Source organism: Bombus terrestris, chromosome 10, assembly GCF_910591885.1.
Source record: "Bombus terrestris chromosome 10, iyBomTerr1.2, whole genome shotgun sequence".
In the NCBI taxonomy this organism is placed as follows: Eukaryota; Metazoa; Arthropoda; class Insecta; order Hymenoptera; family Apidae; genus Bombus; species Bombus terrestris.
In genome coordinates this window covers 2,993,014-3,009,446 of record NC_063278.1, presented here as the reverse complement: position 1 = coordinate 3,009,446, position 16,433 = coordinate 2,993,014, and the positions used below count along the sequence as shown (strand labels likewise).

The following is a 16,433-nucleotide window of genomic DNA, read 5'->3' as shown; positions in this document are numbered from 1 at the left end:
TGCTTTACGAAAAAACGTAGGCGCTGACAGGGAAGACGATTTGCAGGTTTTTAACCGACGAGGACCTACGACGTCGACCCGCCGTTGCGCGTTACGCTTACCTCGTGGTTGCTTTCAACAGCGTCCGTGCCGGCATTTACGTTCCGATTTCTACTTTTGCAAGCGGTTTTCCGAACGATGTAGAAGATTCTCGCGTAGCAAACGACGATCGCGATACAAGGAATCAAGAAGGCAACGACGAAGAGGAACTCCTTTGGACTTCGACCATTTACGTCCGGCAGGATGGAACAAGAACCAATGGCGACGTCCAGTCCGAAGCGACCCCAGTTCCCAAACCACGTAACGACCAGGGCACCGAATGCGATCATCCACGTACTTAAAATCATCGGTGTTATGTATCTCGATTTGTATATCCTGAAAACAGGTAAGACAGGGGGCCTGAGAATATTCGCAAATATTTGCAGAAGCATCGTCCATGGCGAAACAAAATTATCCGCATGCTGTCGAACTGGATAATAATTCGATTTTGCAAATAATTCAAACGCGAAAGAATAATTGACGATCCGACGAATATATTTGTATAGGCGAATATACGTGTACTGATACGTACGCACGGTCGATTAGGGTGAAACGCGCGTGTTTAGTCTACTGTAACTCAGTTTCATTGCGGATGGAGTTGATTTATACCGCGCTACGAGCGTCTCACGTTGAACGACCAAGTCGTGGCTTACGCTATCAGCAAAATTACAAAATCCAAATAGGCAATTTTCTTTCGCGTTCGCATGATTTGCGATGGTTAACCGGTTTGCTGTTTCGGACGAGTACACCGGTGGTGAAGAAACAGCGATATTTTGCGCTACGACGAGTATACTCGTCGCGCGTAGAAAGCATTAGGTCGTCCGAAAAGTTTCTTTCGTTCCGTGAGGTGATAATAGATGAACAACGATTTCTGTTTTATATTATTTTATCGAATTAGGTACGATCCATTTCGTACTATTTCTATTATTATTATGTTCGTGCATAATTCAATAAACTGGTAACAAACGAAAAACATTGGGCGTCTGAAAGAAACTTTTCGGACGACCTAACATTAGGTCGAAGGAAACGATGGATGCGCAACATTCTTGTTTTATATTATTTTATCGAATTACGTATGATCCATTTTGTTCTATGAAAATAAAGATCACAACGTTCGACAGATTAATTTTCACGACTTTGTACAAAGATGTATCGTCGTAGAAGACGCGTCTGTAAGAGAAAGACACTTTCCGGACAAGCCAATAGTTGCTCTTTAAATTGCAATTTAGTAATGGCAGTAAGTTGCAATAATAAAATCACGAAATAAGAAAATTGTCGTTTCGTCGCGACTCAACAGCAGAACTACCGATAGTTAAGACGAAGCTATTTCTACCAAGACCAGTGAAAATGACTGGTCTTTAAAAAATACCTAATAATAGAATATTTTTATATTTATCGATTTATTACTTTCTCACAAAAACAATTCCATCTTATGTAGTACATTTTTCGTATTGTTGATCCATCTGGGATCCCTAAACGAGGGTTGACACGTTTATAAAATCGCAGAGCCGGTCATTTCGACCGCTGTGGTATTTCTAGCGTTAGCATCTAGCGATCTAGCGATCGATCCGGAATTTTCCTGATAGCTGATATCATCGTATCGAATGATACGCGGTAAAAATTTGAAAAACGCGTGGCGAGTTGTACAAAACGAGGAAACTGGTTAATCGAGGTTCGATAAACAGATTGCAGGACCCTTTTACACTTTGACAAGTACCAGTCATTTTCACCGATGTTGTACAAGTAGCCTCGATACAAAATTATTTTCAGTTTGAATACGTAAAAAAGAAAATAAAATTCATTATATTATTCTTTCAATTATTGTTGCGAAAGTCGTTTCATTATTGCGGAAAAACATGTAACACGAAGTGGGAATTTTAAAATAAAATTGTAAAACCGGTCAATTTGACTCTGTGCTGGTTCCAGTGTTAAAACCCTTTGAGTGCTGAATACTCGCGGCCTATGCCGTCCGTACGGACGGCGCGCGTCTAGCGCTGACGATCGCTGTGGACGGAATACTTTTTCGTTAGATTGAACTCTGTCGATTGACTATTCAAAGCGCAAATCGTAATAAGTCATAGTAATTCTTTTGCACGAGATTAAACGATTCAAGAGCGTTATTTTTTAGCTATTTTTAATTATTTATTATAAACATTGAAATTTACAGTTAACTAGAATTTGGGTAATAAACTAGAAAACAATAAACTAGAAAACTAAATTTAGTAGATATAACGCGAGTTAATAATTTAGTTGTGTGTAAATTCTTTTGCACGAGATTAAACGATTCAAGAGCGTTATTTTTTAGCTATTTTTAATTTATTATAAATTAATTTATTTATATCATATAATTTATTAATCATATTAATTTATTTATATCATATAATTTATTTATATATTTAATAAATTAATTTATTATAAACATTGAAATTTACAGTTAACTAGAATTTGGGTAATAAACTAGAAAACAATAAACTAGAAAACTAAATTTAGTAGATATAACGCGAGTTAATAATTTAGTTGTGTGTAAATTCTTTTGCACGAGATTAAACGATTCAGGAGCGTTATTTTTTAGCTATTTTTAATTTATTATAAATTAATTTATTCATATCATATTAATTTATTTATATCATATAATTTATTTATATATTTAATAAATTAATTTATTATAAACATTGAAATTTACAGTTAACTAGAATTTGGGTAATAAACTAGAAAACAATAAACTAGAAAACTAAATTTAGTAGATATAACGCGAGTTAATAATTTAGTTGTGTGTAAATTCTTTTGCACGAGATTAAACGATTCAAGAGCGTTATTTTTTAGCTATTTTTAATTTATTATAAATTAATTTATTCATATATATAATTTATTTATATCATATAATTTATTAATCATATTAGTTTATTTATATCATATAATTTATTTATATATTTAATAAATTAATTTATTATAAACATTGAAATTTACAGTTAACTAGAATTTGGGTAATAAACTAGAAAACTAAATTTAGTAAATATAACGCGAGTTAATAATTTAGTTGTGTGTGAAAAATTCAGTGCTTGAGAAAACTAAAAAGACCAGATGTAGAGTTTTCTTACAAGTGGTGACCGCTTCAACGATAACGAGCCACTATTGGCATTCGTTCACTGCCGTAAGCAATGCATTTATATTTATTTCACATAAACGTAACAGTATTACTTCTGTTCGGAAAAATTGAAAAACCCATACATGCGTCCTTAGTCCATGCCGGGCACTTACAGAAAGCGCATATATACGTCCTTAGTCCGCACCGATAGCTTTAGCCAGACACCTATATGCGCCCACAGCACTCAAAGGGTTAATTCTATGTCACAACAGTCACGCGTACTTTTTTTTTCAAAAAGCTTTGGAAAAAGATAGCGACGCGTAACCGGCGAGTAGAAACATCGCAAAAATACTTGGTTTACTTACCTGGGATAAAATCTAGGATGGCCTATCATAACGTAACGATTGATCGTGATCGCTAATATGGAAAACAGGCTTACTGCTACCAAGCCGTATCTTAACAAAGGAAACAGTTGACACAGAAGCGGACCGTGTCGCCAGGAACTATGCCAGAAGGTTGACGTGGCAAGAGGAAGATTGAAGCAACAGAACATCAAATCCGAAAGTGACAGATTCATTATGAAGATCGCGGTGGCGTTTCTTAACTGCGAACAATGGTAATTAAAGGAAATGTTAATTTAATTATGTATCAAGCGTAAATTCGATCGTAGAGAATAACTGTACATACTGTACATACACACAGTTGTGCATAATCGTAGTTAAATGTACAACTACATATTGCAAATCGTAAGTAGGTACAAAGTAGGAATTATCGTGCAATATAAACATATAAACTTATTATTAAAGATATATTTACTAATGGCAAATGACGGTAATGATAATAATTTACAGTGTCACGATAATTCTCGTGAAATCGATAATTCCATCGACTCATCCGCCGCTTTGTTTTACTCGCGATAGTCTGAATCACGGATAATGGTTTTTCTTGGTACAGGATCGAGGCAAAAGTTTCATAATACGCTAAAAGTCAGAAGCCGCGTGCGCGTCGTCAATTCGGAAATCCTTTTCTGCGTGTGCATTACGCGAAAGTCTTGGGTCCTCTACGATACGACGATTCGGTCAGGATAACGAACGGCGAAATAAAAATGGACTATTTGGGTTGGCAACTAAGTGATTGCGGATTTTGTCAATGGCAGTTAATAACAAAATCCGCAATCACTTAATTGCCAACCCAATAGAACTTTAGAAAGAAATTCTCGATATATCGGTCGTTTAATCCGACCATGAGATAAATCTCACAGAAAATATCGTCTGATTTGGAAAATCATTCTTCCATTTGATTAATTAATTCTCTGACAAACTCGGTTCTTATTTTTCTATCGTTCTTCTTTCTTTCGCCTGTCTGCCGCTCTTCGTTGGTTTTAGGTAAACCGACAACGTGTTCCGCGATATTCCTCTAATAATATTTAATATAACAAGAGAATAGATCAGAGAATGTATTTGGTGGTCGTTACGCGGCTAGAAACGTGCGGAGTTTTGAGACCTTTGCGCGACACGCTGCAAGTCGAACGAACCGGAAGAGCGACGTTTATAGCGACCCAGAGGCAAGTTATCATAGCGTGGAAACGCGTTATCTCGGTGATCGCGTCAACTTGGTAAATATACTTTCTTAACAGATAAATGTTGGCGCGTTTGTAAATTACACGCAAACCCAGCGAATGCCCATAAATTCGATAAGTCTCGGTGTTGTCAAAAACATCTCGTCGCATAAACGTTGCCTGCGTTTCGCGAGACCTATCGAGTTTTCTTACAATTGGCAAGCTTCGACCGGATCGCGAAACCTAAAAGAAGAGAACGTAAATTGCTGAATTTTTCACGAATCATAACGCAACTTTAAAGGGAAACCTTTCGAATCGAAGAAACCTTCATTTTTATTTGCCACTGGTTCGGCCGTTTATTAACACGACGAAGCGAGGAATACACAGGCGAATAAAAACAATAAATCGTCGCTGAATATTTTCTCATAATTACAATTCCATCGTGATTTGTTCCAAGATTCGCTTCACTCCTGTATGCTAATTTACTTACGCCAGCTTTTAACCATTCCTTACGTCACTTTTACTTTTTCCTATTGTCTTGAAACGAGATTCGAGGTGAACCACTTATTGACCTAGTCGGTGTACAAGCAAATACCACTTAGCATGCTACGAGTAACTAGAAATTCAAGTAACCGCAACGCCGCCGAGTATATTTCGTTCCATTCGTGACAGATTCGTCGCGCGACATTTTTTTCGCCACGACGTATCCACGTTTGCTCGACTTACGCGCAAGCTCGTTTGTAAATCTCTTAGATACGTGTCACAGCTTTCGCCAACGCGTCGTTGGATCGCAACGCAGGAAATTTCCGATTCCGCTGAATCCTACAAACGACGTGTTCGCGGACAAGCTACGCGACAGAGATAAAATTCCTCTTTGCAAAGGTGTCGTCGCTGATGATAATCTAACGTGCGTCGATCGGAAGCTTCGAGTATTTCAGCGTATCCGAGGAAATAAAGAAAAACGAAAGAAGAGAAGAAGAAATAGACAGAACGCGTTCGTCGAGGATAGAAACGCGTGTTACTCGAGCGCTATGAAATACAAAGGCTTCGGGTGTCTGGGCGCGTGTTAGAAAACGAAATAGAAGAGAAGAAATAAATGAAAGAGATATAGCGATAGATATAGAAAATTTGAAGGAAAGATGACGAAGACGCGGAAAAGACGTATCGCCGGAGCGCTGACCTTTTTGGTGCGGAAAAGAGCGACGATGGTGAATAAATTTCCCGGGATGCCGATGACCATGAAGAGTATGCAACATCCAGCGGCGAAGTGCAAAAGCCACGGCGGATATCCCACGAAGAGGACCGCCGATCCTGGATCCCTGAGGACCTCCTGGATTGTCTCCTCTGTGCCATTGTGACCGGTCTCGTTGCTCGCCATCCAGTACTCCATCTGCGGACAGCATGGTAGACAGGTGTCGTTTTGTACAGGAGCGTAAAAACTGGTCGCCTGTTGGCGACGACCGGCAAAAACAAGCCTTTTTTAACGAGTTAGAAAAACGATGTTACGGATGTAGTTGCGAAATGGAAAATTGAGTTGTACTCCAACGATCGTTATAATATACGTTGCATTAGAAATAAGTAAGCGTGGCTCGTTCGAGTATTCCAATTCTTATAGCTTACGAATTTCTTTCTTTTTTATTTTTTTTTTTTTTACAATTATATCGTATTACGTTTTATCTAAAAAATTGTTGAAATTTCGTGGGTATCGTAACGAGAGGCGATGGCTATGCGATAGCGATTGTACAATTGTGGTGAAATTGGACGAGACAAATTGGACGGAGAGAAGTTACGACGCGTTTATCGCAAACAGGCGATTAATGAAAAATTAGCACGTGGCATTGAGACGTGGATCCGAGACGTAGGATTTACGTAGGAAAACGATGTTAGGCAGGATACAAAGTATACGAAATAAAGAAATGCCAAGCGATCAGTTCGTTTCGCCAACGTCGCTGTCTTGGCATTTTATCCGTGACACGAATCGAAAGAGTTGGTTTATCGAGAAAAACCAACATCGGAGGATACAGCAGAAAATCTCGTACGAGGTATTGGCATTGGAAACATCAGGTTTATGCATCGAAGAGAACAATCGTCAGTTTGGGCATCTGCGAGTTTCCGAATCGTCGATCGAGCGGCGAGCTATCAATTCGTATCCGATTTGTATTTATATTTAAACAGTTCACCCAGTACGTATCTGTATCTGATAGTAATTGATGAGCGATAGCAATTAGCGAAAGCCACTCCCACAGCGTTGACGAGATCAAATGCACAGGTATGTATATACACGCCAGAGTTTCCCAACTATTTTTCGATCGTTCGTTAATAGAGGGAATCAAATTCTAAAATTATAATATAAACAGAAAAAAAGTATGATTCGAATGAAAACGGGATCAAATGCAAAGGTATGTACATACACGTCAGAGTTTTCCAACTATTTGTCGATCGTTCGTTAACAGAGCCAATCAAGTTGTAAAATTATAATATAAACAGGAAAAAGGTATGATTCGAATGAAAACGAGATCAAATGCAAAGGTATATACATATACGTAAGAGATTCCAAACTATAATTCAATTGCTCGTTAATAGAGCCAATCAAGTTCTAAAATTATAATATAAACAGGAAAAAAGTATGATTCGAATGAAAACGGGATCAAATGCAAAGGTATGTACATACACGTCAGAGTTTCCCAACTATTTGTCGATCGTTCGTTAATAAAAGCAATCAAATTCTAAAATTATAATATAAACAGGAAAAAAGTATGATTCGAATGAAAACGAGATCAAATGCAAAGGTATGTACATACACGTCAGAGTTTCCCAACTATTTTTTAATCGTTCGTTAACAGAGCCAATCAAATTCTAAAATTATAATATAAACAGGAAAAAAGTATGATTCAAATGAAAACGAGATCAAATGCAAAGGTATGTACATATACGTCAGAGGTTCCAAACTATTTTTCGATCGTTCGTTAACAGAGCCAATCAAGTTCTAAAATTATGATATAAACAGGCCTAGAAAAAGAAAGTGTAATTCGAATGAAAAAAGAAAAAAAATAAAGAAACTTCGATAACAGAATATAAACGTAAGAGATCCGATACGATCGTAGTCGAAGGCGATTCGATCAAATTTTTTAATTCGAATTTCAAGTTGCACTTCGTTTTAACGTCGAGTTTCGTTTAAGTGGATAGCGATGCAATTTTCAGACAGTCGACTAGCTAACAACGCGTAAAAGCATCGCGTGAAAATAAACGTCTGTTAGAATAAAAAGCACGGTCTCGCGCGTCTCGACGACGATGGCGATATCGCGTTGCAATTGTACACGGAAACAGCCAAAATTGCGCGCTGTTAGGCGCACACGTATCGCACGTTGGGAAACGCTGATACGCTCGTATGTACGCGACATGGAATCCGATACAGCACATACGCTATTTGCGTATGAAACGTGCCTATTTGTTCGCGACACTCCCACTTAATTCGCATATCTAATAAATTGACACGCGTCTATATTAAGCAGCGATATGCGGATTTGCGTTTGAAGTACGTTCAACCGTGCGCTATTTCGTGTATTACGCGAGTATTACGCGTTACGTTTTCTTACTTTTCGGCTGTTACTTTCTAATTTACCGTCGCTTTCGAAATCTACGAAGCTACGCCAAAAAACAAAGTATCGAACATCTTGATAAATACGATGTTAGAAACACGAGCGAGTCGGAGGATCGGAAACACGGATCACGTGATACGTGGGTTCCTCTCTCGTTTGCACGTGTTCCATCGCTTTGATGCTATAATTTGGCCCAGTTACGCGAGACACGCACAAACGCGTGCTCTATCAAAAAATATCGTCTAAGACTGGATAATGTTAAATCGCTTCCAGTGTATCGCGATTAGTTAAACAAACAATTGTATAAATTATTAAGGTGGTAAAGCGGTAGTTAATCGTACGGCAGTTTCAAACGTAAATTATCGAGCTGCCAGCTGAACATACGATCGAGTAAATTCTTAAATCGGTAATCGTAAGATGATTTTAAAAACGTAGCGTTTTTGAAACGTCTCGAGTAGCTACGATCACCGTGTCGCTGTCTCCGTCAGTGGAAAACACTCGTACGTTCTTAAACGAAATTAACAACGCTCTTTATGTAAATAAGCTTGTTTCGCTTCGATCTTCCTGCCTTTTCTCTCTGCTCGTTCGTCCGCCGCCTATGCTCACCATTTATTTACTTTCTCCCCGTTCAACGACTGTCTCGCTCGTTTTCTTTCCTGCGCGTTGAGAAAATGCAACGAAGGTACGTCTTTTTTCCTCGCGTTCGGGCGCCGAAGAGGAAGAGAGAGAAATCTATTTTCGCCGCTCGTGACGATACGCTCTTTCAACCGCGGAGCAAACTTCGCCTCGATCTTCCGGCGAATTTGCGTTTCTCGAGGGATCGCCAAGTGCCGGCGAATAAATGTATTTTACAAAAGCAGCTCGTACCAGGGAAATATATTTGATCGAGCGAAAATCCTACTTTCTCTCGCAAGCCGCTTCGTCGAATCGCGTTTCGCCTCTCAGTTCGCGAAACAGAAACGCGAAATTCCGCGTCTCGCTCGGGTACGAACGAATGTTTCGAAGATCGTCGTTATCTCGATGCACCTCGACTATCGTACACGGATGCGCGAATACGCCGTTGTATTTCGATTTATCGACTCCTTCCGATAAGCGCGTATCGTGCTCGTATTAAAAACGTACCGCGCTGTGTTCAGCAAATCTCTTCCAATCTCTGTTCTAATCACCGTCGAGATGTTAAAAACGATCGATCGTTCGAATGTTCGACGATTATTAGCACAGGCAATCTCGATGTATATTTCTTTCGTTTTATCTCCTCTGCTCGTACACTGTACGTGTTTGCGCTTCTACGTACAAAATCTTATTTCTAATTTACATCACATTGCGATTAGTATTTATTTTTGATTGACACAAACCGAAGTGACAAGCTTCCTTTTCCTCTGCCTTTCTTTTCTACGTTTACGTCTACTTCTTTGCCAGCCTAATTATTTTTACTTTAACGCTAATCGCAATTTTAAGAAACAGATAGACATCGTCTCGATGTTTCGGCAGAAACATCGGAAATTGAAGCTTATAATTATATATTTGCGACGATAGAGGACAGAAAGACAAACTGCGGAGACGAAAGGCTGATAAACCGGCTAAAAATCGACGGTCGACGATAATTCGCGCGTCTACGAGTTACGCGTTTTCAGTACGAACGAACAACACGTCCAATCTTCCTCTCCAACGTAGCGTCACGAGATGGTGGTGGAAGCGAATTCGCGTTTTGTCAGTCGTTTTCCGTGCTGTTATCGTCGACGGTTCTTACCTACGATCGATGGAAGAAGCGCTTACCTTCGTAAGAAGTAGACGCCGACGGTTCTGAGTTCATTGATGCGAATCATTTATGCGACTGCGGACGAACAGAAGCACGTGCAGATTTTGATCTGCCTCTTTCAGCTTTGCCGGTAAACTTCGTTTTCAATCTGCCTCTTCCGCCTTCTATTCTCATCTTACGCGTTCAAACTATCCAATTTCCATGAAACGTGCACGCACAACCAACTATGAATGAAATTTCACGCCTTCGCGAGGTACAGCGCGCGGGCTACGATCCCGTTTAGCGACACGTTCGTCGCCTTTCGCAGGGAAATCTAGAGAAGTACGACGCGAGTATTTGAACCTGTTGCACATCTTGGATCTTCGTTTCTTAGCAAGTTCCGACGGAATTTCCGAGATGATGTTTCGCGGAAAATTTCACACCGACGATATTCGCCACACTCGCGGAAGAGAGAAACGAGCAACGCTGTGCATAAAACGTCTTGTTTCGACACGCGCTAAAATTGAACAGATTTTCAGCGGATTCGATTCTAAAAGTTCTTCGGTTCTTACGCGATGAAAATATTGCGGAAATAGAAATTGTCACGTTCTCTTCTTCTTTATCCTCCGTAGTACTGGCACGGTTCGCGTTAAGAGTTACAAAGGACTCGTAGTTACATTTCCGTTCGCTCGTAAACCGTCGACGACTGCACGACCTCTCGATATTTAAGAAACCGAACGCGATTTTTCGACGATCGAAATACGCGTAGGCTGTCGGCTCTAACGAGAGACTGAGGCGGCGAAGATATCACGAAAATAGAAATCTCGATCGGAACTGGTCTCGCGGTATTCGCGAAGCGACTAACCGATCGGCTAACTGGACCACCGAATTCGCTCGTACAGATGAGTTTTCTGGATTCTAATAGAGCGCAGGCGTGGGGTTAGTGTCCTTCACGAACAAGAGAATATTTATTCTACCGGACGAAAATCTATTTTATTAAGTTTCTTGAGAGAATCGCGCGAATCTACGCGCTATAGTGACCTACATACATCGCCGTTTATAGATATTTAGCCGATCAAAAAATCGTATCATAAACGAATCGCGTTACAATTAGAAACGTCAATATAAAACATTAACTTTTGCACGTCGATTAAAAAAAATAGAAGAAGATCTTTGTGATTTCTGAAAAGATAGACGAATTACGACAAACAAATATATCGACCATAAGCGTAGGTAGAACAAATATACGTATTATGGAGATAACAGGAAAAATAAGCTTAACGATTAATTATCATTTATTAAAATACCGATAATTAGAAGCGTAACGATCTTATTCTTATTATCTTTTCAGAAATCACAAAGATCTTCTTCTATTTTTTTTTTTTTTTTTAATGGATCATTTTCTAATTTTATATTTATTTTTAGAAGACTCGTTTACTTTCGCAAGGAGAACGATAGACCTTCGATCGGTAGAATGGCAAATTAAGCAGGTTTCTTAGCGAATTACGGCGATCTCTTTCAATCTGGACCTGTTAACAAATCCGAGGGCGGTAAGACATCAACGGCGAAATCAGCGAAGTCGTGGTTTAACGAACGACGTTTAACGTGCCACGTTGTGGAGGCGTGGATGCTTAATAGAATACACGACGAGCCTCGGCAACAGCAATCACGCTGCCACAAAGTAATCCGTCGATTCGAGCAAAAGTCTCTTTCACTTTCGCGCGAAACGTTATTTTTAGAGCGTGCGCGTGGTTTTATATTTTTACGCGCATAATTAAATAACTGGAACCTAAATAGCGATCTTCTTCGTCCACCGAATATCACGATAACTGAAACTTTTTAACTTAAACAACGTTTCGTCCATTTTTACGTATTCGTACGGGTTCCCTAGATTTCTGCGAGAATGTCAGACTTCCGAAAAACCTTTCAACCTTTGTATACCGCGATACGCGACGTTACGTAATATCAAACACCGTGTTACGCTTTCGTATTTTTCGGACATCCTCCGCGTTTCCTGTGTTTCTTCTTCGATGCAAATTTCCTGAAGAAAAGAAGAAAAAAAAGAAGAGAAAGACGATTAAAAGACGTTAAAAATTCAGCGTTCCAGACAAACGTCGGAAACGCAAACTTTCTACAAAACCGACAACGACGAAGATGTCTCGTAGCGTTTTAAAATTCCACGTAAATGCCGTCGTATCGTACGATGACTTCCGGTGCACGCGACATTACAAATCACGCGATCGTTGTCGGTAAGAAAGCTGCTGGATGTAGGTGTACACCGCGATTACGCTTCCCGAATGATTTATAGAAACGTGGCGCATCGACTCATCCTCGATGCTTACTCTTAAAGCACCTACGCTTTCGTTCGAAGCACGCGTTCCGTCCGCATGAAAACACCACGGTCCCTACATCCTTTTTAAAAATAATTACATTTGCTTAGCAGGCAGGCTGCCGTACGATCGAGCCGTACAAAGGGGGAGAAAGCAGCTGGGTACGAGCGCGCACAACGGAAGAGTATCTACCGCGCCCCTAATAAATCGGAAGTGGAATCACCGTTCTCCTCTTTTTTTCTTTCGTCCGCCTCTTCCTCCTTCGCAAGAAGGAAACGCCATTTACCCGCTCGTTCGATCGTTCACCGGGTAAATATAATTAATTAAAACGGAAGCTTTTCGTCGAGACGATTTGACGAAGGGGATGATGCAAATCGTCTCTAAACCGAAGCTTTCCTCTTCGACGTCTTCCGTCGATCGTTGGACGATATTCCAATCGATTCTTTCGTTTCTACGTTGCGTAACACGCGCGTCCGTCTGTCTGTCTGTTTGTTATATTAGAAATCGAGAGTCGTTGAATTTTCACGCGATTTTCCTCGATACGTTCGCAACGACGGTAGATTTTTGGTCGAGTTTCGAGTTAGTATTCCCGTTTTAGGGGAAAATGGAACGCGTTGAGAAGAATTCGTACGAGAAACTGTGACAGATAGATTATCAGTGGATCCGTGTACGAGAGATACGTAGCTGTTTGATAGACGTGCAAATAAGTCTACAAGGTAACTCGCAGTGACTATTTTTACACATTTGTAAAAATGATCAATAGCCATGATATAGTTTGTATAAATAAGAGGAATGGAAAAGCTTCCAGCTTATCTACTCGTCGTTTGTAGCATAGAATTAATCGTGATTTAAAGGCAGCCATAAACGATCGTTATCGACTATATTAAACGTTGTTCTCGGGTAAAAAAAATTCGTATAATACAAAATCGCGGACACGGCCGATATCGTACACTTTGCGATAAACGCGCGACAACTTTTTAATACGTTTTTATATCGATTTTGCGTTTTATCGGTACAGTCGGGCGATAGTTCGTTCGTTGAACGAACGTAAGAAGAAAATGTCATCGGTGATTTCATAAGCAATCAAATATTTTCGTGAGTCATTGCGCGAAGAAACAACGGATCGTTCCGGAAATTAGAAAGCGTCGCTTTCGCGTTAAACGGCGAAATTTCTTGGAACGCGAGGTCCGCGGAAAACCATCGTTCGAATCGACCAGATCGTTTGACGCGCTATCGTCGCTGAAGCGTCGACGGTTTGCCACTCACCGGCAGCGTTTCATATTGGCCCAGATTAAGCTTACGGTTACACCCCCGGCTCTAATAAAAACCAAGCGTTTGACGATTTATTGTCAAGGGACCGCTCGTTGTTCGGACCCCTTTCTATAAAAACGTCGACCTAAATCGCTTTAACTTTACTCCGTACACGATATCGCGCATACGCGCTAAACTCTAACAAATTCGAAGAATCGATACGTAGAGACGAGCACGCGAAAATCTTAATCAACGCCAATAGACGTTCGTACATGCGATTTATCTTACGCTCGCAAATTAACGTAATCTCGTTGGTTCCTGGTACCCGGATGCGGGTTTCATGGAAACTCGTCGTCCACGTTGATCGTCAGCCACCGTAAAGAATATCGCTGATCCTCAAAACGTGAGTCATTGCCGCGGCGAGAAAACCAGCATCGTATAAGCGATAGTCGTCCCTAAACGACCACGGTTTCGATGGTTGACGCGCCTCGACGAGTCACCGTAATCGCGTACCTGTTAACGGGCACCTTGGGTTTGCAAAACGTTGTGCGCGGATACTTCCGCGACTGAGGAATAGGCGCTGGTTTTAAGCAACTTTGTCATTCCTCTGGCGATCTGGCAATGTGATTCTATGTGAATAGTATAGTAGTAGTAGTTGCGCGTGTGTACGTACAATTTTGATAGTCGACGCGAGCAAATATTTTGAATTAGCGCGATGAATTAGCCCGTTGAAGTTTATAAAATTTTGCTACAAACGTTGGAATACTTTCACGAGCCAAGAACAGGCTTCGGTTTTACGAACTTTGCGTTTACGAAGCCAAATGTAAGAAAGATACGACCGCGCGTCAGTTTGAGAAAATATCGTAAAACCAATGTCCATTTCCTGTGAGCTGTGCAGCTGAAATTAAATAAAAAGAATAATATATATATATATATATACTTTCGCCAGCCACCGTGCGTACTTGTTCGAACGAGAAGCGAAATTGTCGTTGGACAATTACGACAAAACGCGTGATAAACGTTTCCTAAAAGCATCTTCGAGCTTCGCTGGTTCGCTCGTGGTCGTATACATGTCAACAAGCAGCTTGCATTTACACTCGTCGTCGTTCGAGTCGCCTAAGTCCGTTCCCCCTCTGTTGACTTGCTTTGGGCCCGTATCTAGCGCGGTAAGCAGTCCATCCGCGGTGACGGTGACGAACAGGCCGATCGCACGTCGCTCCACGCCGCCGTCTTTCTTCCGTCGTGACGGTCGGTTTCCGTTCGCGCATCGCAATCCATACAGACAGTGTCGTACGTTGTTGAAAGTCGCGAATTTTTATTAATTTCTCGCTAATTAATTCCATACATCGTCGACCAGTCGATCGTGGAAAAATTGAAAAAACGTATAGGAAAACGAAGAAGAAGCAGTGTGTTCGATCTCGAACTGTCTCGAGCTATTTAGTAAGAAGCAAACTTGCTTGTCAAAAATACCACGACATTAAACGTCGCATACAGTCGAAAATATCGTATTTTATCAAACGCACGGTATCGTCGATTTGGTGAATTTTACGTTCCGTTTCATAGACTTTGCTTCGCATTACGTGGACTGACAATTTGCTAATCTGTCGAGGACAATCGAAGGTTTTCCTCGTTCTACGGATGTCCTGTCGGTTGCCATGACGAATGACTCGTGAAAGGAACTAATGCGGTGAGTCAGAGACGGAATTCGTACGCGGTTCCCACGAACTTTATCTCATCGTCGTGTATTGCTGTTAAGAAAAATGCGAAAGTACGAAAGTCGAGTGGAATTTTCAAGTGACGTTTAAGCGCGTCGAGTGGACGCGAGAAGACGATAGTTAACGATGTTCTTGCCGATACGGAATGGCAATTGGTCCCGGAGACGACATGTGCGTCATTTCGAGGACCAATGCCAAGATCGAGGCAAAAAACGTGCCTATGGACCTCGTAAGACGACGAATGGTTTTGAAACGAAAAAAGGACGATACAATGCGCGACACGCACGACGTTCGTGTATTTCTTTCTTTCTTTCGTTTTTCCTTTTCTCTTTTTCCTGTTGCGTCTTCTTTGTCACTGTCTCCCTAGCGAGACCTCGGCTGCAGACGTGCGGAGCACGTGGTGCGCTGTGGGCGGGTTCCGAATGTGTCACGGCTCCGATCGGTTTTCAACTCCGTTCATAAACGCGCGTAGTAAAGTATAGTCAGTCGCAAAAGTCTACGGTACAGGCCTTGCACGTGGAACATCGTTGCAGATAAGTGGTTGACTACGAATTTTCTTCTTACCTTTGGAGAATCTCTTTGATAATTTTGTACGTTAGTTTTTGGTAAATCCACGTCAAGTTGCTTTGTTTCGTAGATAAGATTTCAAGAAACCCGATCATATTCTTCAACAATTTAAAAATAGATCTTGGAACGTTAGAAAAATTGTAGCAAAGTATAGTCAGTCGCAAAGTCTACAGGACTTGCACGTGTAACATAGTTGCAGATAAGAAATGTTTCGCTCTACGAATTTTCTGCTTACCTTTGGAAAACCTCTTTGATAATTTTGTACGTTAGTTTTGGTAAATCCACGTCAAGATGTCTTGTTTCATAGATAAGATTTCAAGAAGCCCGATCGTATTTTTCAACAATTTAAAAATAGATCTTGGAAGGTTAGAAAAATTGTAGCAAAGTAGAGACAGTCGCAAAAGTCTACGGTACAGGATCTGCACGTGGAACATAGTTGAAAATAAGAAGTGATTGACATTTGATCTCTCTTTGATAATTTTGTACGTTAATTTTTAGTAAATCTACGTCAA

At 40.5% G+C, this 16,433-nt stretch overlaps 1 protein-coding gene across 3 annotated transcripts in view; it reads right to left on the bottom strand.

Annotated features, from left to right (window-relative positions):
• The window catches only part of LOC100648479 (G-protein coupled receptor moody), a 30,564-nt gene that overhangs the window by 3,649 nt on the left and 10,482 nt on the right, over positions 1-16,433 (bottom strand). For 2 of the 3 annotated variants that reach the window (XM_048409394.1, XM_048409395.1), the window contains exons 2-4: positions 5,902-6,111; positions 3,529-3,767; positions 102-414 (exon numbers count right to left, since the gene is read on the bottom strand). In XM_048409394.1, the coding sequence (XP_048265351.1) occupies positions 102-414; positions 3,529-3,767; positions 5,902-6,111 (762 nt within the window). Of the gene's footprint in view, positions 1-101; positions 415-3,528; positions 3,768-5,901; positions 6,112-10,096; positions 11,238-16,433 lie in introns of those variants that run through there. The other variant, XM_048409393.1, reaches the window with a different exon arrangement.